The sequence below is a fragment of the Euphorbia lathyris genome, chromosome 4 (genome assembly GCF_963576675.1).
Source record: "Euphorbia lathyris chromosome 4, ddEupLath1.1, whole genome shotgun sequence".
In the NCBI taxonomy this organism is placed as follows: domain Eukaryota; kingdom Viridiplantae; phylum Streptophyta; class Magnoliopsida; order Malpighiales; family Euphorbiaceae; genus Euphorbia; species Euphorbia lathyris.
Genome location: NC_088913.1, coordinates 1,620,896 through 1,647,845, shown reverse-complemented (window position 1 = coordinate 1,647,845; position 26,950 = coordinate 1,620,896). Strand labels below are relative to the sequence as shown.

At 35.1% G+C, this 26,950-nt stretch overlaps 1 protein-coding gene across 1 annotated transcript; it reads left to right on the top strand.

Annotated features, from left to right (window-relative positions):
* Positions 1-5,905: 5,905 nt before the first annotated feature.
* On the top strand, positions 5,906-7,345 carry LOC136227796 (scopoletin glucosyltransferase-like). The gene has a single exon (XM_066016551.1). It carries the CDS (start codon positions 5,906-5,908, stop codon positions 7,343-7,345), a length of 1,440 nt encoding a protein of 479 aa, XP_065872623.1.
* Positions 7,346-26,950: the final 19,605 nt, after the last annotated feature.

Below are 26,950 nucleotides of genomic sequence, written 5' to 3'. Positions count from 1 at the left end.
AACCATAGGTCGGGCGTATGAACATCACGCCCGACCTATGGTGCGGGCGTATGAACATCACGCCCGAACCATAGGTCGGGCGTGATAGCCTCACGCCCGAACCACAGGTCGGGCGTGATATTCATACGCCGGAACCGTAGGTCGGGCGTGATGTTCATACGCCCGACTGCGATTCTGGCGTTTTTAAAAAATCACCCACAGATTCAATTTTTAAGCTTAAATCAAAAAACAAAAACGGTAAATCTTATTATTTTCGCTTTCCCTTTACGGTTGTTGTTACACTCCATGTTTTGGTTCACAAATTAGTCCGGATTTGATCAAAGAGTGTGTAGGGTATTTGAGAGGTTTTGTGTTTTTTCAAATTTTGGGTAAAGGGTAGTTTGGTCTTTTCATGGGGCTAGGGGTGGGAATTCATGGCTGGGTTTAGTAATCCACTAAATTATTGATTGCAAATAAAAAATACGTATTAAAGCGTCCAATTAATTTTTATTTGTTAAATTATATTTATTTACCTTTTAGAACGTAAATTTAATTATACGTAAATTATGTATTGACTAGATAGAAAAAACGTATAGATAAATTATTGATTGAAAATAAAAAAAATATGTTTTAACGCGTGCAATTAATTTTTATTTGTTAATTTATATTTATCTTTTAGAAAATAAATTTAATTATAGATAAATTATGTATTGATCGGATAGAAAAAACGTATAGATAAATTATTGATTGGAAATAAAAAAAATACGTATTGAAGCGTCCAATTAATTATTAATATTTATTATAATTAAAAAAAAAAACCCGGGTGCTGGACCAGTTTTTCCCTAGGGATAACGAGTCCAACACCCATTTTTCCCTAAGGAAAACGGGTAGCCCATACGGTCCGGTCCGTGGACGGGCAGTATGGGCTACCCGTTCGGACCTAGATCCGAACGGTAGTTCATACTGCCGGTCCATGGACCAGACCGTATGTGCTACCCGTTTAGAGCAAATTCAACAAAAAAAATTTGTTTCAATTTAAATTCGTTAAATTTCAAATTATTGGTAAATACGAAACTTAGATGTTCAGTATTTTTCCTTTTCCTTTTCCTTGTTTTGGAGGCATGATTTTTCTTCATGTTGTTATTCGGAGTTTTTGAATTCCTTTGATATTTGAGAGAATTTCACTTTTTTGAATGAAAAATGAAAATGGCAAAAATGTCAAACAGGAGGCGACAATAAGTAAAATAGGGGCGACGTATAGCAAAACCCAAATCAAAATCTAGATAATGGTAATAAATTTTTATAAAAAAATAATACGTATATAATACAAGTTCGGATCAAACTAGATTCAATTCAGATTTTTGAGACAAATATCCAAATTGACGAGTTCAAGCTCAAGCTCAACATTATATTCGTGAGTTGTTTGCGAGCTTGTTAAGGAGCTCATTTACGAACCTTGCTAGCGAGCAGTTCGTTAATTCAATTCATGAACTTCGATCGTAAACAACTCATTAATTTATATTGATTTGAATTTTTTTTAACACAAAACTATATAGTTTTGATACCTGCAAAATTAAATTTTACACAAAAATATATTGTTTGACATTTCCTCCTTTATAGAAATATTATTATTAAAAAAATAATCGAACCAAACTAGCTCATGATTGTGTTCATAAACAATATAATCGAGTTTATTGATGAACCTATAATCGAACCTGCTCGCAAACTTTAGAGTCGAGCTTCGCCGTGCTGAAACTCGACTTGTTTATAAATCGAACTGAACACAATCACAAGTATTTATCAATCGAACACTGAGTTACTCATGAGCGGTTCGGCTCCCTTACAACCCTAATTGGAGGCATACTAGAAATTTTGATAGGGATTATAAATTTTTTCACACACCATACTAAAATAAATGTATTTTTGGATTGGCGAGGAAGCCAAACCCCAATCCGCTCGTGTCAATAAATTTGAATATTTTATAGTTATTTCCCTCAGAAAAATTATTAGAACCACCATATTCTCCATGCCAAATTGAGGACATTTCATACATATTTTACCATGTGCAACGTGGATCCACACATATTATAAGAGGTCATATTATTTTAATTATTAAGCAGTATCACAATAAACGTGTCTAAATATGAATTGGGGGTCCTACTATTCCAAGTGACATGAAAGACCGGATCCTTAATATATATATATATATAAGTGAGATCTAGCGTGACAATGGCTTAAGTTGTGACAATGAGCTTATTGTGTGACATAACAAAACTACGTAGTTTTGATGATAATTAAAAAGGGCAAGGTGACAAATTGGCAAATAAAATGAAAGAGATGATAGAGAAAATTGTTTTATTTCTTTTCTTTAAAATACATTTTCCCGACATCTCTAACATCGTTTTTTGAAATTTTTTATACTATTAGACTCGTCTAAATTAGACAGTCATTTTAAGATCCCTGAAACTCAAGTAAAAAAAATTCCGGTGAACGGAATCCGGGTGTGCGTTTTCTTGTGAGAAAAAAAGTACTCAAAAAAATCTCAAAAACTTTCAGAAAATGTAAAACATTATTTTAAGAAACTTTAATTCTTGGGTCGAAATAGGATTTCTTACGGTTTAGTCCCAATAAAATTTTTTCCTTAATTTTATCCATTTTACATGCTTCAACAATTTATTAGGACTATACCGTAAGAAATCCTGTTTCGATCCAAGAATTAAAGTTTCTTAGAATAATGTTTTACATTTTCTATAATTTTTTGAGAATTTTCTGGATACTTTATTTCTCACCAGAAAACGCCCACCTGGATTCCGTTCACCAAATTTTTTTTGACTTGAGCTTCAGGGATCTGAAAATGACCGTCTAATTTAGACGAGTCTAATAGTATAAAAATTTTCAAAAAAATGTTAGAAATATCGGGAAAATGTATTTTAAAGAAAAGAAATAAAACATTTTTCTGTTGGAACAATACAAGTATTATGTTGGAACAAATGGTACACTGATTTGGAACAATGTAAGTAGGACAAAAAACTTGCTCAGAAAATTATCAAAAAATTTGAAAACATATAAAACATCATTTTAAGAAACTTTAATTCTTGGCTCAAAGCGAAATTCCTTACAGTTTTGACCCAATAAATTGTTGAAGCATGTAAAATGGATAAAATTAAGGAACAAGTTTTATTGGGACTAAATCGTAAGAAATCCCGCTTCGACCCAAGAATTAAAGTTTCTTAGAATAATGTTTTACATTTTTTGGATTTTTTTTAGAATTTTTTAGGCACTTTTTTTATGGCAGAAAACGCCCACTCGGATTTCGTTCACCGGAATTTTTTTTACTTGACCTTCAGGGATCTTAAAATGACTGTCTAATTTAGACGAGTCTAATAGTATAAAAATTTTCGAAAAACAATGTTAGAAATGTCAGAAAAATGTATTTAAAAAAAAGAAATAAAACAATTTTCTGTTTGAACAATATAAGTATTATGTTGGAACAAATGATACATTGATTTGGAACAACGTAAGTAGGACAAAAAACGTGTTCAGAAAATTATCAAAAAATTCCAAAACATGTAAAACATTATTTTAAGAAACTTTAATTCTTGGCTCAAAGCGAGATTCCTTACAGTTTTTACCCAACAAATTGCTGAATCATGTAAAATGGATAAAATTAAGGAAAAAGTTTTATTGGGACTAAACCGTAAGTAATCTCACTTCTACCCAAGAATTAAAGTTTCTTAGAATAATGTTTTACATTTTTTGGAATTTTTTGGACACTTTTTTGCTTGCCGGAAAACGCCCACCCGGATTCCGTTCACCGGAATTTTTTTTTACTTGAGCTTCATGGATCTTAAAATGGCCGTTTAATTAAGACGAGTCCAACGGTATAAAATTTTTTGAAAAACGAGGTTGGAAAAGTTGAGAAAATGCATTTTAAAGAAAAAAATAACACAATTTTCTCTTTCCTTTTATTTACAAATTTGCCACCTCCTTTTGGTTAATTATAAAATTGGTCCAAAATAAGACTTATCGCACCATAAGGAATGTGTCACACCTGATCTCTTATATATATATATATATATATATTTGATGAAAATTGATATTTTGTAATATAGATAAATGTAATTTAGGTTTATTTTTTAAGATTTTGTAGTTAAATGTTACTAAAAATTATATTCTGTAGTATATATTTTTTTTATAAATTAATGTATATTTTGGATAAAATTGTAAATAATTAAATTGAATAATATATTTAGAAATGATAAAGTAAAACTAACGCTAATTAAGATAACACTCAATTTGAAATAACATTAATTAAGATAACATTACAAACACATAATTTAAAATAACAACAATAATCCTAAACTAAACACGACACGAATAAAACTCTTTTGAATTAAATTTTTTTCCCAAAGCAAAATTTTACTTTTAAAACTCAAAAAAACTTAATTTTTGAATTAAATTTTACTTTATATACATTATAAGAAATTCATCCAAAACGATAAAGTTTTAAAAGATTGAGGCGAAGGCTAAAATTAACCTCTCCGAATATAAAATCTTGGCTCCGTCACTGTTGACGGATTTACTGAGATAGGGGCTTGATCAACACTTAGTGATCACCGGAAAATACCATTAAACTATATGGAATCTGTGTATAAAGTTTTAATTTTTCTGAAAAAAAACACCCGGAAAATATATATTAACTACTCGTTAATCGCCAAAGGGGGCTTATAGGGAGCAAAACCGCGTGGCGGATCGCTTGGCAGCTACTGAGCATGGGGGGATGTTAGGTGTTTCTACCCTTTCTGTTCCTCCGTCTTTTCTGTTACCTTCTCTTCTTGAGGATAGGATTGGGGTCGGTCTTTCTAGACTGATCCCGGATTAGGTTTTTGTTTGTTTGTTTTTTTTCTTCCCTTCTTACCAAAAAAAAAAAAAAAAATCACCAAAGGGGGCATTTGCCTCCCCCCCCCCCCACCACCATTAAAATAATAAAAAAAAATTTAAGTCCAAAAATAAGGGTTAAAGTGCAAAAATACCCCTAAAGTTTTGGGTCAGGAGCAATTTTATCCCTAACGTCTAAAATGGTACAATTTTATCCCTAATGTTGGAAGTCAAGAGCAATTTTACTCCTAACGTTGATAAATTGGGTCAATTTGAGAAATAATTCATCAAACTGTCTTCTTGGTCATGAGTAATAGTGTCTGTAATTGATCCAATTTATCAACGTTAAAGGTAAAATTGGTGTAAAATTACAAAATTGATATGCAATTGGTGCAAAATAAAGAAAAAAATGACTGTATTTTATAATAGTGTCTGAAATTGATCCAATTTATCAACGTTAGGAATAAAATTGCTCTTGGCTACAAACATTAGGGGTAAAAATTGCACCATTTTAGATGTTAGGGGTAAAATTGCACCTGACCCAAAACGTTAGGGATATTTGATGCGTAACAACCCGAGAATCCCGGAAATGGATGATTACGAGTCGGAAACATTATAATTTACGTTTTTTATAAAAAAAATCATGAAAATAATGCATGACAATTGAACGATTTTGCATTTTTCGTCACCAAAAATTGAACAATTTTGTATTTTTTGTCATAAAAAATTGAACAATTTTATATTTTTTATCTAAAATTTTTTTACGTAGAATTTTGCCCATCGCTCCCTCAAATCCTGGATTCGCCAGTGGAGCCCCCAATCTCATTCTGATAAATTAATCAGATACGTACCTAACTCTATTTCCTACTTCAAAACATATACACACACGTTTATGATGTTTATTTATATATATATAAGACATTCACGTCGACATGTTTATGATCTTTATATATATATATATATATGATAAGAGATTCATGTCCAATTTCAATCACAGAAAAACAAACCCAAATCTCCAATTTCTTACACTGATTTTTTATAACAAAAAATGGGTAGTTTGGATCAACAACTTCATATTTTTTTCTTCCCTTTTATGGCTCATGGCCATATGATACCAACTATGGAGATGGCTAAGTTATTCACTTTTCGGGGCGTAAAGACAACCATCGTCACCACCACTATGAATGCACATTCCATCTCAAAACCAATCCAAACAATGAAGAATCTCGGTTTCGAAATTGATATTCGAATCCTAAGATTCCCTACAGCAGAAGTTGGATTGCCCGAAGGATGCGAAAACTTTGATTTCATTGTCTCAAATCCCGGAGTTGATTTGCACGATAAATTTTTCCTCGCGACAACTATGCTTCAAGAACAACTTGAGATGCTACTTTTTGAATGTCACTCGGATTGTTTAGTTGCTGACATGTTCTTCCCTTGGGCTACTGATGCAGCCGCGAAGTTCGGGATTCCGAGGCTTGTGTTTCATGGCGTTAGCTTCTTTGCGTTGTGTGCTGAGGAATGCGTAAGACTCTATGAGTTGGACAAGAATGTTTCATCAGATGTCGAACCTTTTGTTATTCCTAATCTCCCGGGGGAGATTAGGCTTACAAGAAAGCAACTCCCGGAGTATTCGAAGCAAGGTCAGTCTAAACCGGAGCTTACTAAAGTGTTGAAAGCATGGAAAGAATCTGAATTGAAGAGTTTCGGGGTTATAGTGAATAGCTTTTACGAGCTTGAACCGGACTATGCAGACTTTTACACGAACGAATTGGGGAGAAAAGCGTGGCATATAGGCTCGGTTTCGTTGTCCAACAGGGCGGTTGAACATAAAGGAAAAAGAGAAAAAGAAGCACACGAATGTTTAAAATGGCTTGATTCCATGAAATCTGATTCGGTTATCTACATATGCTTCGGAACCATGACAAATTTCACTACAACACAACTGAAGAAAATTGCGGTAGCTCTTGAAGCTTCGGAACAGCCGTTCATTTGGGTGGTAAGGCGAGAAAATGAGATCGAAAGCGACGAAGAATGGTTGCCTCGAGGATTTGAGGAGCGAAATGAAGGCAAAGGACTAATAATAAGAGGATGGGCGCCGCAAGTTTTGATACTAGAACACAAGGCGGTTGGGGGATTTGTGACTCATTGCGGATGGAATTCGACGCTTGAAGGTATATCTGCGGGGAAACGAATGGTGACATGGCCCGTTACGTCTGAACAATTTTATAATGAGAAATTGGTGACTGATGTTTTGAAGATTGGAGTTAGTGTTGGAGTGAAAGAATGGGGTAAATTTCATGGAGATGAGATTAAAAGTGAAGATATAGAGAACAGAATTAGAAGAGTTATGGAAGGTGAAGAAGTTGTCGAAATGAGAAGTAGAGCAAGGAAGTTAGGGAAGATGGCAAGAGAAGCTGTTGAAAATGGTGGATCTTCATATTCTGATTTGGATGCGTTGGTTGACCTAATTAAGCGTAGAAAATGATTTTTAGAGATAGCAAAAGTACACGCGTCATGAAATAAAATCGAGACCTAATTTTACTGTTTGTTTTTTCTCAATTCAATTGATTTATCTATATGTTTGGTATAGAAATATTTCAATTGTAATCAATTTCAATCTTTTTTACTTTGAACAAATGTACTCAAACCTATATTTATATCAATAAATATCTATTTTCCCCAAATCTCGTGTCAATCTCACACTTTCATGTCCTTTATTTTTCTCGTCTTTAATTTACTCGCATTAGCTTAAATACAATCAATTTATCTAGTTTTTAGAACGACGCTAGAGGCCCTGTTGTCCTCAGATTAGACTCTAGCAAGTGCACTAGATACAAGTAATAAAGTGATAAGTTAAGTATCGTCTCCACAGGGATTGAGATTCAAATGCACGTCAGAAATTGTTTCTAAACAGCGTGTGTGTGTGTAACAAGCATTGTTCCTTAAGGTTGATTGTGTGATGTTGGTTTAATGAGATGTAAAAAGGCTTATACAATAAGAAATAAGATAACTTTTTAATGATTTAGATAATAGAACAGGCTCGACACGGCCGAACAGGTAGTGCTTCTTACAACATTCACATGAAATAGAAGATAATGCCAATGAAGCCAAAGTATCAGTTTTGAAGTGAGTTTGAGTCAACTTTCGTGTGTTCTCAAACTCCTAAGACTTACTAGCACCTCTAGCGTCCTAAAGATACGTTCTTTCTAGCATTAAGAACAAAACTGCATTTCTATTTAAGAAAACCCTTGACACAACCATCTAACTGGTCAGCTTCAATGTTGTGTGATTAATAGAGATATCAGTGAAGATGAAAGCAGTGTCCTATCATCCATCTAACACATAAATAAATGCCTAGGCATGAAAGTTAAATCCTCATTAATCACAACATTGGCGAAATACTAACTATTCATTAAGAACGATTGTAAAACTTACAGAACCGGGTCGGCCTGGCCATGCCCATTCAAAATGGACTACTCCTAGGAGTAGTTTAACTTAATTAGGAGTAGTTCAACTTAATTAGGCGTAGAATAACTTAGTTAGAACTAGTATAACTTAGCTAGGAGTAGCGTAATTCAACCTAGGAGTAGATTAACTTAAGAAAACAAACTCAAAACCCACAAAGCCTAGATAACACCTGAGACCAAGTAATTCGATACTTGTGGTAAATAAGTCATGTGGATTCGATACCTGGACTTTCCAGATTTATTACTTGATAACGACGGGGTACACTTATCCCTTAGTGAGTCTTCTTCACCGAAGGCGCATCACCGCTCTGCCTCTGCCTCTGCCTCTGCCACCTGATCTGTGGTTGTCCGTCATTGGATAATCTGGCGTTTAACCGCTGGATACAAGTAAGGCTCCACTCCTCTTTGGCATTAGCGAAACAAGCTGTTTCCAGCGAGTTTAGCATTTCTCTTTGCTTATCAGCACAAGGACGGTAATTAGCCCTTATTTCTTACCAAATGACATAAAAAACACCCAAATTCCCTTATAAATACTATATTAAACTTAGTCAATTTCATGCCTAACAAATACCCCCAAATTGAACCTTTGCTTGTCCCCAAACAACAAATTGTAAGAAGGAATCAGAAAAAAAATTAGGAATGAAATTAGTTTCAGGGAATGAGAAAGAGGAATACAAAAACACAGAACGTTTGGCATAATGAGGAAATGAACAGATGCATGCTAAGGTTTCATCGAAGAGCTAAAGCTTGTTTTAGAAATTGTGTCCTTTATGCTCAAGAAATTCCTTAAATCTTAAAATTTAGACGTCCTCCTTCACCAGGAGTCACCAACTGCCAGACATGCCTCATTAAGGAATGGAATAATTCACTCACTCTCGCATGCCATCTACTTGCCATAGGAACAAGAATGCGATTTCACTCCTCTTGCGAGTTTGCCTATTGGTCCCGAATCTATGGATCAAAGTTCCTCCTAACATAGTCCAAAGGCCTTATAAAGGTTGTAATGTTCGGTTTAGGCTATGGTTTGACAGTGAAAGGCTATTTGAGTGTATGAATTCTGTCTTTTTGCAATTTATTTAACATACGCAGCCTATAATGATTGCTATTTACACACTCTTTATCTACACACCCTGTTTACACATAACCCAGTACTCTTTTGAACATTCATTAAGGTTCCTTCCTCCCCACATTATATTCCCCAATTCTTTCAATCTTTTCCTTAAGCATTGTTTGCTCAATTGCTTATATTCCCATAACTTAAGCATATGATTTTTATTTTAAACAATTGGCTTTTCGAAGCATAAGACGGAACTCAGGGTGTTTTAGAGTTATAAGTGAAGGGAGAGGGCTATCATTCGTGGTTTTTCAGAAAGAGCATGTCATGGCTCGATTTGGTTATCCTAATCATTGGGGTGCAAAGCACAGGTGCATTTTGTGTAGCGGAGAGGGTAACTAAATGCCTATTTCCTCCTATGAAAGTCAGAACCAATCACCGTTTCAACAGGGCACCAAGGCAAATTCTCCCTAAAGATAGTGAGCGTTGGCCCTCTCATAAAGAATTAATGCATACCATAGATGCATTTTAAGGCTCAAGTTCTCACTATTTTTGGGGAAATGCAGTAAGGCAATGGTTACTAATTTTGAAAGAGGAATTAAAAAATTCTTGGAACTTCCTGAACTAGGGACACGAAGTGCAAACAAGCAAGTAACACTACCATTACATCTAAGCATGCACAGTCTGTTCTGTGATTCCTACTGAACACCAAACAATTTACTAGACGGTGCATACACAGGCGGAAAAGAAATATGGAAACAAATAATAGTTACCAAGGACCTGTGCACAGCGATTCTCAAGGGATATTTGTTCTACATCAAATTACTAATTTAAACAAATAGATTAACAACATTTATCATGTTATTTCCGCATAAATTGTGATACACACAATCCCCACCCCCAAATGAAAACAAAACATCGTCCTCAATGTTATTAATCACCGCAGTAGATGGAAGATAATTGACAATAAAAACAGGCAGACCATAACATGATAGAGTGAGGGTGTTAGAGGTTACCAGATGTTAGGACAGCGACTATCGGAACAGATCAGGCGTGATGGGAGAGAGAGGAGTTAACCTCTCTATCCACAGGGGCAGGAATGCCCTCCTCTTTCGAGGAGGCAGCAACATTAGCCTTAACATTAGCACTGGCAGGTGTTTAGGGCATTTGTCTTACCGGACTTTTTACAGAGAAACCAGAAGGACTTTCCTTGGTGTTGAGCGATTTCCGTAAGTGCACGGTATACGCTTGTAGTAATAAAAGATATCGATCCCACAGGGAACGTTTTTTAACCAAACTTATTTACAATCTGTTAAATTTACTTTAAGGTTTATAATATGGGAAAATCGTTTAATCGGTTTTGGTTTTGAAATTACTAGAATGAAAATTAGATTAGATTATGAAAATGTTAGAAAATATTCTGATTTAAGAATGAATTTGCAAGATAGGAACGTTTTAGTACTTTAGAAAAGTAAACAAGTATATTCGTTTGCATTAAGCAAAGAAAATAACTTTAAACTTTGTACGAATTATAAAGATGAAATAAATGACGGAACCTCTAATTAATTGGCTTTAAACACGACAAAACCCTTATCTGGGATAATTGCCCTTAACCAAATTAAAACTCTACCGAGATAATAATTTGCCTAAGTGTTCAACAAAGTTTCCTTGTAAAGATTTTGAATTAAACTACGTTTTAATGAAAACACCAGCAGTCACTTTAGTGGATTGGTTACCATAAGTGCTGCATAAAAATCTATCGAATAGAACGGACTTTATTAGATGAAATATAAATTGATACAAGTTTACAGAGAACATGGAGCATGGAAACATTCGACGACTTGCAAGTGAACGGGTTGTCAATCCTTTCCTTGGGTTTCGTTAGAGTTTGTCAGGCTCAGGGGCGGATCCTCTACTCAATCTTCTCATTGAATCTTCGTAATAGAGACTGGGTCGGTCTACTACCAAAATGAAAACTAAACTGGAACAATGTCTAAACGCTACTAAACTTGTTATTATTGAATAAACAATGTGTGTACATCATATTGTTTTGAACAGAAATGAAATTCTAATCTCTGAATCACTTCTGAGTCAGCGTTTCTGCATAAACTCTACACTAATCTAACTCTCTCAAATATTCATTCAACTCTCAAATCAATACTTTATTTATAGATGTTGAAGAGTCGTGAATGAAGTGTCGTGTCCGTTGTGGAGAGTCGTATCTGTTGCGAAAGGACGTCTTTATCCACCCGAACGAACGCGTTTCTTGGATTTTAACATGTGTTCATTGTACTTGGCAGAATTTCTGCTCTTACCGAGAATGAGGAAGTGATTTTTCAGCCTTCGGACGAAAGGGCGTGTCGCGACCGAGAATTTAAAATTCCCTATCGCGGCCCCAAATTCTCTACCGAGAATTTTGGATTCTCTGCTGAGAATTTGCATTTTTCTCTGTTTCTGACTTCGTCTTTGTCCTTCTTTTGGTGTAATTGATCTTTGTTGTTTTTGACTCCTTTTGTAAGGTTTTTCTTCTGTTTTTAAGCTCTTTTCGTTCCTATTTGGATTTTACCAAATATTTATGTACCTTACAAGAAAGAAACATATTCGAGAGTAAAAGCTTCCTAAACAGTTATAAATAGCATAAATTCGTAGCAATATTGATGTAATTATTGATGATATTTTAGGTATATTTTGGGCTTAACAAATCTCCACACTTAATCTTTTGCTAGTCCCGAGCAAAATTTCACTGAATTTATTCTTTAACTAATCTCTTTATGAAAATAAAACATATATCTCTATATTACCTTTTGAATTAGTTAAGCCGAAAAGACTAACTTCGCATGGCAAATTTATACGCAAAATATCAAACTAACTTAGTACAATAGACGATATATTATTCGTCTTGTATTTCCAATTTTGAATTGAAGCATTCGGGACGATATAAGCACGCATGTTATTAGAGTCTTTCGTCTCAAGGCATTTCAAATCACAAAATTTCTTTTCCCAAACCTAAACTAATATACGAGATATATTATTTATTTAAATAAGTACTTGGGTTAATTATTTACTTAGTTACGCCCGAGATAAGGGTGGTCTTGATCGTAACTTTATACGTATTTTATTGCTTTGTGTTTGCTTAAGAGGTACCGACCATGCCATGGGTGGACGCAATCGTTACTTTAAACTTATACACGCTTTTTTTTTTAAACGTTCCTTCCATACCTCGATTGTGATAAGGGTGGTCGCAACCGTGGCCAAAAGTAAACGGTACTTAATTTTCTTCCCTTTCATATCTCGATTGTGATAAGGTTGGTCTCAATCGTGGCCAAAAGTTAAGAATTCAACTAATTGATTAATTAATATGAAATATAATTGTAATTTGGGGGCAAAGAAAGATAGCACATTCATCCTATATTGACTTAAAATTCAACATGTATTATGGCTAAAGTTTCCTTAAAAACTTCAATTGGTGTTAATGTAAGACGAAATCAAACCGAGCTATGAAAAATGTTAGTTCAATTTAATGCCTATAAACCTAATTCAAAACTTAAAATAAGATTTATTGTATCATGAATTTCATGATATAAAATAGAGATTGAAATAAAGAATATTTACTTAAATACATTCACTCGAGACAATTCTTACTTAAAATCGTCTCGAAGATTTATGAAAAATTTGAAAAATAATGTTGCCCATATAGAAATATTATTTCTAACGATAATGATAACCTAAAAATAATCATAAGTTAAAAATATTTTAAACATATAAAAATATATGGTATATAAAATAATGTTTAAATAAATTGTGTTGCAATATATGTTGCATTTGCATAAAATATATGTTGCGTTATTCTTAAAAATTTATTCGTTGCATTTTTTCGTAATAAAAATAAAATAATATATACAATATCTCCTCCCACACTTAAATTGGACCATGTCCTCATTGGTGCAAAAATTGATAAAATACAAAAAATTGTACAAAATATAGAAATGTGAAATGGATTTTATCCAACAGAAATAGAAATTGGAAGTGGACCAAACTGAATCAAAAATATATCAGAAGAGAATAAATGAGTGGAAAAAAGATAAGATAAAACTTATTCTTGTGAAGGGAATCCGGTGGAGACGGTGTGATCACTACGCCTGGACGATTGAAAAATGAAAACAACTGGCGTCGGGTTGACGTATGATCTCTCCTCAAAGTATGGATATTGGCATCCACCACGTTTAATCATGAACTCTTCTCTTGATTATTCTCCATAATAGCATTTAACCGCAAATTCATTTGCCGATTCTGTGCATGTATGTGGTTCAAAATTTGTTGCAAATTAACGTGATCATTGACATTGTGCTCATTAATGCGTATCGTCACCCCCACAAAAATGTGTCTGCTTATTACCACCCCTCTTGAATACCATTACCATGTGAACTTGGAATTCCAACATCGGAAAATAAGTAGGAGTAACTGACGGAAAACCAGGCCAAAATACTCGTAGCATCCAAAACAAGACCCATAATCAAAGTACACATAGTAACGTGCTTATTGGTTGAAACGGAAACATGGACTCAATTGTCAAAAGGTAATCCAATTTAATCTACCACGAAATCCTTGAAGATGTAATCCAAAAATGAACAAACAAAGCCGGACTGCGAATCCTGATCTTTTAAATTTATCTAATCTAGGCAAAATATGTCCAAACCGGTTGAGTTTGAAAAGTGATGGGCTTAACAATAAACCATGTTGTATGATATCCAAACCATGTACGCATCTCTTCATCCCCAACTTCATAAAATTAACCTAAATCCTAAATGTAATCCTCTCATTCTTTTTAGAGTAGGAAAGAGTAACCAATACACTAATGTCTATTTCACTATGCACTATGTCCATAATAGTGCTTGGACCATGTGCATAACCCCATCTGAAATAAGGCTTAATAGAGGTAGAGGAAACCTGATGAGTAACCTTCTTATGTTTAGGCATGGTGTGGAAAAAGGGTTAGGTTATGGATGTGGTGTTTGGGAAAGATGTATTTTGGAAAAGTAAAAATTTGGTAAAAAGTAAAGGTGATATGGTGTGGAATTAATTGTGAAAAAGAAAATGTGTTTGAAATAGAGTTTATGGAATGTGTGTATAAGAGATAGGCTAATAGAGGTATGAATTTAGGGGTTAAGAATAGAAAAAGGTAAAAATTTGTTCAAATTCGAGCCAAACCCCGCCTACAGGTCGCGTGTCGCGACCGAGAATGCCGATCCGCGGTCGCGGCACGCGAAATTCAGAGAACATTATGCTCTGAATTCGGTCCGTTTTTGCTGGACTTACTGAGAATATATAATTATCGGCCGCGGATAGGTCCAAAGTGGCTGTTTATGTCCATGTTGACTTGGTTTGTGTAATTTAATTGGTTAAATGTGTCCTGAATTTAATGTAAACTGTACCTGCACTTAAGAACACAAATTTAAAACATTAAATACAAGGAAAACCAAAGGTTTATCCTTATTAAATTTGAAGTAATGAAACAATAAATGTCTTAAACAAAGTTAATGTAGAATCAATCTTCATTAATTCACATAAGGTAAATTAATCTTCTAAACGATAATGAATGTAAATTTATGTAGGTATTTATTCATGCTTAAAACTTAAACTTGAACCGTTTTCAAATTAAAATCAGCATTCAAATAAAGAAACATTTAACTGTATTCTATCTGATACAGATTCATATGAAAAATTTGTAGGGTTTATTTTAATAAGTTCATACTGATATATGAAACAATCAACATGATAAAAGTTCATAATTTCATAATTAAAATTAAACTCAATGATTGTATGAAAATGAAAATTGATTATCATGTTTAATAGTTAATAAGGATTATATCTTATTAGCATTAAAGCGATTCATAGAGATTTAGGTGCTAACAGTGTATAAATCTGAACAGACATAAATCCGAATGAAAAAGCAGGAAAATGAAATGAAGTGTTATTGCATAACACATGTGTACATAAATGAACAAGAACATATGTACTAGAAAAATAAAAAAACGATGCTATATACAAAAACAAGCAAATGAACAATTAAACAAATCAAATTTATTAATCACTTATGCATATTAATTCTGAAGCATTGAAACTGATACAGAGTAAAATTAATGGCAGATTCATGTTATTATTATAGACAAAATCATGGTGAAGGTTATATTGTTCCATATCAACATATATATAGATTTAGTCAAATAATTTTCATAGTTAACATATACTAATAAAAATAACCAAAGAATCAAAAGTGGATATGTTTATCAAAATTGAAAAACATATGTGCAGAACAAGACTCAGATTTATCATATAAAATGAATGTTCATGAACTTGTTCAATAGTTATGAATGATTATACCGTATTAGTATGTAAAATATATGAAAAGTCAGATGTTCAGAAACATTTCTCAAATGAATACAGATTTATGAAAAATAATTACAGATTCTTGGACAAGGTTCAACTGTTTTAAGCAAAAAGAATTAAAGAATCAAACTTGACAGTTTTATTAAAATTAGAAGAACATATATACAAAGAATAGAAAGAACAAACACATATAAAAATGAAAACAAACCTCTGTACAAACTATACACAACAAACAATTTTATCATATCTTCGTTCTTTATTATGTGTGTAAATGGGAAATGGTGCACTGTAGCATTCTGAAATATCAGGACGCTTGCTGCGTGCAGCAGTAATCTTCATGGAAGATTTATGCTTGGAAATCATGCTTTTGAGAAAAGGAAAAAGTCTCTAGAACTTTTTGAAAGGTTTGAATAATTGGAGAAGAATATCAGATTTTGTCTGAAAGAAATGAAAAAGTATGGAAATCTGATCTTCTCTAATTATTTAATGATGTTAGGATGACTTTGTGTTTTTTTTAAATGTGTGATAACTGAGAAGAAATCAGATTTTGTCTGATAGAGATAAATAGAAATTGTAAGTAACAAAAATCTGATCTTTTCCAATTATTTATAATCAATCCAGGACAAAATCAAGGTGTCTGTTGGGATTAAAAATGTGTAATCACACCATTTGAACATGAACAAACTTAATTTTTCAAAATGTATGGCATGAACTAAAGAAGAAAGAAAAGATAAAGGTCTGATAGACGCCCGTGTCGCGACCGTGAATGGTGATCCGCGGTCGCGACAAATTTTTTTTTTGTCTCGCTGAAGTTACCGAGAATTTTAAATTCTCGGCAGAGAATTTCGATTCTCGGCAAGTTCAGAAATTTTTTTTTTCTTCCTTTCCCTTGAAATTTTGAAAATCCTGAATTCTCTACTGAGAATTCACATTCTCAGTAAGTTCAGAAATTTTCAAAACATCAAACAAAAGTCACAGTAGAGATTTTAATTATGAAACTTAAATTTTGTGTAACTTTTAATTCAATATCGTTCAATGATCACAAAATTTTATTTCTAATCTCAACATTATTACTAAACTAAAAACTAATGTATAAACTTAACTAAAATGAAATGTAAGAAATTAAAATATGAAAAACTAAAAACGAAAAAAATGTGATAATCCTTAAGAATTTTCAAGGAGAATCAAAATCATGGACATAATCAATTACTTAGACTGGTTTTAAATAATTGTCCTGTCCATTTAACTTACCTGGAACAAGATTTTTTTTTTGGCATTTTTTTAAGCGCTTTCTTTTTAGCGTTTTCTCAATTTAAGGATCTAATGATTTCGGTTGAATGCCCAAACTTCTAGTTTTGTGCACGAACTGGAACTACGCACATGAACTGAAACTTTCAAAACTATATTAAAAGCATACAATTCCTTCCTGGCAGATAAGGTAATTTCATCCTACTTCTGATATATCTTTCTTTGATTAGCTATTTCTTAGAGAGATAAATGTAGGTGTTTGTAAGGAAATGATAAAAAGGGAAATTATTTGGGTTTAGTGTAGGAATTGAATAAATTTCTTAACAAAGAGATATGATGTTTTGGTGAAGGACTAAGTGTATAGAAAAGAGGTAAAAGTTTCTGGGAAGATTTTTTTTCTGGGAAAAATTATCTGTCTTGTTCCTGATACTGCAGTTGCGGAACCCGATATGCAATTTGAAAAATTTTCATTCCCTTCTGATGTATTTGCTAGCCGAATTTCTTTTCTGTAGACTCCTTCTGTGAATTTCATTGATAATCAAATCTCCAGGTTATCTTTGAAAAAACTTGATTTTTTATCTGCAAACATCTAATTGCAAACGTTAAATAACAACGAGGATTTAGTCCTAGTGACCATCCTCAATAAATAATAAAAACTATAAAATAAATAAATACATAAATATATTATAAACCAAGGTTCGAAATAACACGAAAAACATAAATTTTTGTTAAAAATTTGGCGTTCCCCGGCAACGGCGCCAAAAACTTGTTGAGCGATTTCCGCAAGTGCACGGTATACGCCTGTAGTAATAAAAGATATCGATCCCACATGGAACGTTTTTTAACCAAACTTATTTACAATCAGTTAAATTTACTTTAAGGTTTATAATATGGGAAAATCGTTTAATCGGTTTTGGTTTTGAAATTACTAGAATGAAAATTAGATTAGATTATGAAAATGTTAGAAAATATTCTGATTTAAGAATGAATTTGCAAGATAGGAACGTTTTAGTACTTTAGAAAAGTAAATAAGTATATTCGTTTGCATTAAGCAAAGAAAACAACTTTAAACTTTGTACGAATTATAAAGATGAAATAAATGACAGAACCTCTAATTAATTGGCTTTGAACGCGACAAAACCCTTATCCGGGATAATTGCCCTTAACCAAATTAAAACTCTACCGAGATAATAATTTGCCTAAGTGTTCAACAAAGTTTCCTTGTAAAGATTTTGAATTAAACTACGTTTTAATGAAAACACCAGCAGTCACTTTAGTGGATTGGTTACCATAAGTGCTGCATAAAAATCTATCGAATAGAACGGACTTTATTAGATGAAATATAAATTGATACAAGTTTACAGAGAACATGGAGCATGGAAACATACGACGACTTGCAAGTGAACGAGTTGTCAATCCTTTCCTTGGGTTTCGTTAGAGTTTGTCAGGCTCAGGGGCGGATCCTCTACTCAATCTTCTCGTTGAATCTTCATAATAGAGACTGGGTCGGTCTACTACCAAAATGAAAACTAAACTGGAACAATGTCTAAACGCTACTAAACTTGTTATTATTGAATAAACAATGTGTGTACATCATATTGTTTTGAACAGAAATGAAATTCTAATCTCTGAATCACTTCTGAGTCAGCGTTTCTGCATAAACTCTACACTAATCTAACTCTCTCAAATATTCATTCAACTCTCAAATCAATACTTTATTTATAGATGTTGAAGAGTCGTGACTGAAGTGTCGTGTCCATTGTGGAGAGTCGTATCTGTTGCGAAAGGACGTCTTTCTCTACCCGAACGAACGCGTTTCTTGGATTTTAACATGTGTTCATTGTACTTGGCAGAATTTCTGCTCTTACCGAGTGATGGACGAAATGTGTATCGTGCAAAACTAAGGGCAAGTGCACCCCATCGTGATTAAGTAATAAAGAATAAGTAGAGTATCGTTCCCTCGAGGATTGTGTTTATATCTATTGATTTTTTGTGAATTTCTATTATCTAAGCAATCAAAACTTGAATTGATTGTGATATTAAACTAATAAATTTAAAACAATTAAATAAAGTAAACAAAGAAGGGAAATAAAATGAATTTAAATATGATGTAAATCACTAGAGCAAGGCTTCACCTAACCTAATGTATATAATCCACACTCAATCCTATCCAAGTTCTTAAGTTTTAATCTAGAGACGGTGATTATGTCCTAAAGTAATTAACCAAGCTTTGGTCTAGTCAAGATTAATCCTATTTCACATACAATTATCCTAGCTTTAGCCCAGTCAAGAATAAAGGTATAATGAAAGCATTAAGTTCTCTGAAATAACCCCAAAGTTAAGTCGTGAAACTAAACCCTGAAAAACCGCACCGCATAGACACAGGTCTAAACTATGTAGTTCCATTAATTATCTTAGTGTCGGTCAACCAAAATCATTAATTGTAATTTAGCTAAATATTGATCAGATATCTAACTAGGAAATTAAGCTCCATAGTTTAATTCTCTATTTAATAAATTATGAACTTGAAATTGGATTGCAAGTAAATCATCTACTTCGATTAGGATCCGCCATAGCTCTAGCTATGGAGGACTTAACTCATGGTAGATGGAAAGAAAACAAGAAATTCAATAGAAAACAAACTAGAAAACATAATTAAATAAAAGAAAAGAAAAGATGAAGGAGAATAAACTTTGAAATAGAACTAGAATCAGTTACAAAGGTAGAACGAAAATGAACAAAAAGAAAACTACAAAAAGTCTAAAAAAAGATGTGGTGAGGCATGTTCCATGTTTGTTCCAGGTCTGGTTTCATGCTTCCCAATGTAGGTATTTATAGTTGCACATGCCTTCATGCACATTGTAACCTCCAACTTTAATGCTATTAAAGAGAAGATTAATGGAGGATTGAATTCTTTGCTCTAACTTCTTAAACATATGGAGAGTTGAATTCTTCTTTGCAACTTTTTAACTTTAATGTAATTAAAGGGAGCATTGAGTAGTGTAACTCCTTCTTGAGCATTCAAAAGACTCTTTAACTTTCATAACATTCCTTGGATAGTTATTTTAGGAATTTATGACAATAACGATTTATTTAAAGAGTCATGAGTCTTCATTCTTCAACTGCTACGAGGTCACCAACTAGAAGGAGTTCTAACTGTGCAACTTTATTTACTTGAATAATGATTCCATAATTGCATTTTTGCCCCAAATAATACCTAAAAACACATAGAACAAGCATTAGCTCTTAAAACATAAAACTAAACATAAAATAATTATAAAATATTAAAAACTATCTTAAAATGCATGATTACTATAATTAAAATATATTAAAAACTATATGAAAATGCAAGATAACACCGAGAATGGAAATTCTCTTCCGAGAATGAGGAAGTGATTTTTCGGCCTTCGGACGAAAGGGCGTGTCGCGACCGAGAATTTGAAATTCCCTGTCGCGGCCCCAAATTCTCTACCGAGAATTTTGGATTCTCTGCTGAGAATTTGCATTTTTCTGTGTTTCCGACTTCGTCTTTGTCCTTCTTTTGGTGTAATTGATCTTTGTTGTTTTTGACTCCTTTTGTAAGGTTTTTCTTCTGTTTTAAGCTCTTTTCGTTCCTATTTAGATTTTACCAAATATTTATGTACCTTACAAGAAAGAAACATATTCGAGAGTAAAAGCTTCCTAAATAGTTATAAATAGCATAAATTCGTAGCAATATTGATGTAATTATTAATGATATTTTAGGTATATTTTGGGCTTAACACTTGGCATGCTCCTCAATGCAAAGGCTCTTGAGCAGATCGATCCCTCCTTGTTGCGACGCGTATTTTTGCTCCATGGAAAATATCATCTCGCGGTTTGCCAGACTCTGGGCAAACAGGGCATTGAATCGATCCATTATATCCTCGCTGGACAGCTTTGCACACTTCTTATAAAAATCCAAGTCCTTTGGCTTCTCGACTTGCTCATAATCTGACGACACTGACACTGTTGGCTCGCTTTTACTTTTTCAGCTCTCAGTCTGCCTAGATGTAACAAAGTCAGACATCCAGACCCACTTCCCGTTCACCATTTTTCCGAACAGCATCTTCTGGAGGCTCTTGAGGTCAATCGGGTCTGGGTGATTCACAATTGTGAGACGAGAGCGGTCTTCTGGTTTAAAGACCCCCGATAGATTCCGCAATCCTGGTGACAATGCTCCCACAACAGATGATCGACGAGTTTTTCTTGCAAAAAGCGCTGATGTATTCTCCGAACTAGAACCCCAAATTCATTCTCGGTCCAACTGCCATACTCCACAACGTGGTGAGATTTGCATGTGGCATGGTGGCTTGGTTTTCCCGGGCGAAGATTGTGCCCGAGATCAACTTGTGCAAATACCGAACGGCATAATCATCGATATTGGAAGCCTTGGATGAACTGCCGTCATAATGTTTCTATCCCAAAAGTGATTCCTAGAAGGCCACAGGGTCGAAAACATCAGGCGTTGTGGTGAATGCCTCTTTATAGCTCTCGGATTCTAGATCGTCATCATTTGTAGCATCTAACATTTGATTGAATAGGTTGAGCGATGGCCACTGGGAGTGACCCATGAGTTGAAAACTGAACTTTCCCTCTTCCTCAGGATCGGTGATTTCCACGTTGTGCTTAAAAGTGGCCAAGAACTCGAGTGTCAGTTCCCGATAAGCAGGTTCCGTCATTTCAAAGAAACATTCAAAGTGCCCTACCTTCATGAGAGTGCGCACATGATCCTCGAGCTTAAGCCGTTTTAGGGTTTCCCAGCAAACTGTTCGGATGGGTCCGAACTGAAGTTTTGTTAACTCATCATAGTAAGCCTGTACAGATGCGTCTTTAAACTGGGAGAGTTTTTTGACCAGCTTTTCGTCCGGGATAAAAGCTACAGTGCTCGGCTCAGCCATCTTTGCTTTCGCTCTTTCTTTCTTGGAGGATCCCTCAATTTTAACGTGTTTGCCCGAGCCACGGTTCTCATGTCGTTCTCTTTTTTAAGTAAGGTTTCCCAGTAGTACAGGGCACAAAGCATGAACTGCCTTGGTGCAAAGAAATATCAAAGAAAAGAAAGAAGTATGGTGAATGTCGGACCGTCCCGAGATAGAGCTTCTTTAAGTAGGGGAGAAGATACGTCTTTTTGCCAATCTGTCATTATTAGGTCGAATCGACGTTTTCCACCTGGACAGATTGGTAGAAAGGCGCGTATTTTCGAATTAGAATGAGGGGCGATGAATGGTCGTGATTTGAATTTAGAAATTATTGCCCCCTAACCGTTCAATCTTATCGAGGAGAAAACAGGCGGTAAGAGTGCCTATGGGTATAGGAGTGGACGTTTCCACTTTTTACCTTCAGTTAATTTTTTTCTGCCGCCCTAGTCTCTACGATAAAATCCTTCCCTACTAAACAGGTACAATTGTACTACCACACCCATTGAAATGAGTTTTGGGTTTTACAATTGTGCCTGGCCAGAAGATATTCATCAAGAAGCAGAATTCAACACATTTGACACAAAAATAAAAATAAATAAAATGCAAAGTTACTTGTGCTACAATTGGTGTTTGTAGCGGACACCCTGTTCTCGTGCTTTTACTGACTCGGAGGGTCCTGGAAATGAACAGTATCGATCTTCCTTGTGTGATCGTTCTCTAAATATGGCTTTAATCTCTGTCCGTTCACTTTGAACGGTTCCTGACCTTCTCTGCCAATCTCAACTGCTCCATGAATGAACACCTTGTGCACCGTATAAGGTCTCGTCCATCTTGACTTTAGCTTCCCAGGAAACAACCTGAGTCTTGAGTTGTACATGAGGACTCTTTGACCTTCATGGAACGTTTTTTCCTGAAGTTTTCTATCATGCCACAGCTTAGTCTTGATTTTTTAATTCACCGCATTCTCATATAAGAACAGTCTAAATTCCTCCATTTCGCTCAGCTGCAAACTTCTTTGTTCACCAACAGCCTGCGTCTCAAAATTTAAAAATGTTAACGCCCAAAATGCCCGGTGTTCCATTTCCACCGGTAGGTGACAAGATTTCTCGTACAACAAACGAAACGGAGACATTCCAATTGGTGTTTTATAAGCTGTGCGATATGCCCATACAACATCATCGACCTTGTTTGCCTAATCGCTCCGAGAGTTGCCTACAGTTTTCTCCAAAATTCGTTTTATTTCTCTATTGGAGATCTCCACCTGTCCACTGGTTTGTGGATGGTATGATGTGGCAATCTTGTGGGAGACTCCAAGTTTCCCCATTAATTTTTCAAATTTTTCATTACAGAAGTGGGTCCCTTGATCACTGATGATCGCTCGCGGGACACCGAATCTGGCAAACAGCCTTTTTAGAAACTTTACTACTACACGGGCGTCATTGGTGGGGCTAGCCATTGCTTCGATCCACTTGCTCACATAATCTATAGCCACTAAGATGTATTTATTTCCTAAGGATGTAGGGAATGGTCCCATAAAATCTATGCCCCAGATGTCAAAAATTTCGCACACAACTATGTTGTTGAGGGGCATAGCATTTCGAGCCGAGATGTTGCCTGTTCGCTGGCACTCATTACAAGTGCTAACGAATAGATGGGCATCTTTAAAGAGTGTTGGCCAGAAAAAACCTGATTGAAGAACCTTAGCCGCAGTTCTGCTAGCGCTATGGTGTCCTCCGGCTTCACGGTCATGACAGTGGCTTAGAACATCCTGTCCCTCTTCTTGCGATATACATCTGCGAATGATTTGGTCCGCGCACAACCTGAAAAGATAAGGGTCATCCTAAAAGTAATATTTGACTTCGGAGAAAAACTTCCTTCTTTGATTCGTGGACAGGTTGTGTGGCTTGAGCGAAGTTGCAAGGTAATTAGCTATATCGGCGAACCATGGCGCAGACTGTGCAGCATATAGATGCTCGTCAGGAAACCTCTCAACAATTTCTTCTTGTTCCAAACTGCCCTGGTGATCAATCCTTGACAAATGATCAGCTGCAACATTCTCCGTTCCCTTTTTATCCTTAATTTCCAGATCAAACTCCTGAAGTAATAACAACCATCGGATCAACCTTGGCTTAGCATATTTTTTCGCGAACAAGTACCGCAGCGCAACGTGGTCTGTGTGAACAACAACCTTGGATAGCAATAAGTAAGGTCTGAATTTGTCGAAGGCATACACAACTGCAAGAAGTTCCTTCTCGGTAGTTGTGTAGTTCTGTTGGGCCTCATTTAATGTCTTGCTTGCATAGTAAATGGGTCGGAACTTGTTCTCAATCCTTTGTTCAAGGACAGCTCCCACACAAGTATCGCTTGCATCGCACATCATTTTAAAAGGGTGCTCCCAGTCTGGTCCCACTAATATTGGCGAGTTGATCAGCTTGCTTTTCAAGAGTTCAAATGCTTGCACACAACTTGCGGTGAATGAAAATTCAGCTTCCTTATGAAGTAGGGCAGACAGGGGTAGTGCAATCTTTGAAAAATCATTGATAAACCGGCGATAGAACCCTGCATGCCCCAGAAAACTTCGCACATCCTTTACATTGTTGGGCACATCAAGCTTTTCTATCACCTCTACTTTAGCCTTGTCCACTTCCATTCCTCTTTCTGAAATTTTATACCCAATGACGATTCCTCCCGTGACCATGAAGTGGCATTTCTCCCAATTTAAGACCAAGTTAGTTTCCTTGCACCGCACTAGCACAGCTTCGAGGTTGTTTAGACAACTATCAAAAGAGTTTCCATAAACCGAGAAGTCATCCATGAATATTTCAACGGTTCACTCCACCATGTCATGAAAAATGGACATCATGCATCGCTGAAAAGTGGCAGGAGCATTGCACAGCCCGAACGACATTCTTCTGTAAGCATAAGTCCCATAAGGACATGTGAATGTTGTTTTCTCCTGATCCTCGCAATGAATTGCGATCTGATTGTATCCTGAGTAACCATCGAGAAAGCAGTAGAAAGCATATCCCGCTAAACGCTCTAGCATCTTATCAATGAAGGGCAAAAGGAAATGATCCTTCCTTGTTGCTTTATTTAGCTTCCTGTAATCAACACAAACTCTCCATCCTGTGATCGTTCTTGTGGGCACCAACTCGTCTTTCTCGTTGAGGACTACTGTCGTTCCTCCCTTCTTTGGCACAACGTGAACATGGCTTGTCCACACACTATCAGATATTGGGTAAATAATGCCAGCATCGAGAAGCTTAAGCACTTCTTTTCTCACAACCTCCTTCATGTGGGGATTTAGCATGGTTTTAAAAACCGGACCGGACATCGAACCGGTGTGACAGGGGGTTCAAGGGTCAATGGGTTCAACCGGTTGACTCGGACTGGTTGAACCGGATAACATCATAAATAATATATATAAATTAATAGTTTTTGTTTGAATTATATATAATTAATTAGTTAATTATATATAATTAATAGTTAATGAAATTATTTTTATAAGGAAAAATAATTAAGAAAAAAAAGAACAGTGAGTTGATAAGAAAAAAAGGGTAGGTCATGAATTTTTTGATTAAATGTTGGGTTTTAATGATTATTGTAGTTGGTTAAAAAAACTGATTATTGTAGTAGCTTTATTAAAAATATAGAAAAGGCATTGATATTAAAAAAATATTAAAAGAATGATAAGAAAGTGAAGATAGCAAGTGAATTACATCCGCCTATAGCTTCTTTCTTGCCCTTTTAACATCCCACATCGCCTAGAAAGAAGTTTACATCTCAAACATCCCACTATAAAAACAGGAGCAGTTGCTTTCTTGATTGATAAATAGTAAACCGGAGTTATTCCGGTCTGTCGGTTTGTTACCGGTTTACCAGTTTACTCCGGTTGACCACAGGTTAATATTATTAACCCAAAAAGTATATAACCGGATCGGATGTATGGCCGGTTTCCGGTTTAACCGGTTCAACTGGCCGGTCCGGTCCGGTTTTGAAAACATTGGGATTTAGCCTTCATTGCGGTTGAACAGTCGGTCTTTGGTCTTTTTCCATCAAGATTCTGTGAACACAGATTGTTGGGCTTATTCCTTTGATATCATCAATTTTCCATGCGATTCGATTCTTGTTTCTTCGTAAGACCGCCATGAGTTGCGCCTTTTGATCAGGAGTTAATTTTGATGATATGATGACCAGACTTCTGCTGGGTGGTTCTAGGAATGCATACTCGAGGTGTGCAGGCAATGGTTTCAATTCCGGTTTAGTCACCGGCACAGTTGGTATCTCTGGTGGTTCTTGATGAGTAGGAACAGTAGGATCGAAAGGAGGTGCCGGTAAGCTGGATTTAATGGAACAGCCTGTTTCTTTGCATATGTTCACCTCTTCTCCTAATAAAGTTTCTAAAGTGTTCTGTTCCTGCAAAGTAGAAAGACTTTGAAAATCATCCAAGAAACAGCATGTGTCATCATTATTATTTGCACGTCTCATTGCCTCGTTCATCTTAAAGATGACTTCTTCCCCATTAATTTTTAAAAATAATTGTCCCTCACCTACGTCTATCAATGCCTTTCCCGTGGCTAAGAATGGTCTACCTAGGATGATAGGAACATGCAAGTCTTCATCTATGTCCATTATAATGAAATCAATGGGCAAAATGAATTTCCCTACTTTGACTAGCACATCTTCCACAACCCCACTAGGATAGCATACTGAACGATCAGCTAATTGAATAGACATTCGAGTAGGTTGGGGTTCTCCTAGTCCAAGTTTTGCATATACAGAATATGGCATGAGATTTATGCTAGCCCCTAAATCACACAGTGCATTTTCAATATTTAGTTTTCCAATAGAACAAGGAATCGAAAAACTCCCTGGATCCTTTAGCTTCTTAGGCAGCTGCTGCTTGTTTTGGAGTATTGACGAACAGTCTCTGTTGAGTTGAATCATGGAAATGTTCTCCAGTTTCTTTTTGTTCGATAGGATGTCTTTGAGGAATT

Coding starts and splice junctions, on each gene's coding strand:
- LOC136227796 (XM_066016551.1), top strand. CDS start 5,906: ATGGGTAGTTTGGATCAACAACTTCATATTTTTTTCTTCCCTTTTATG.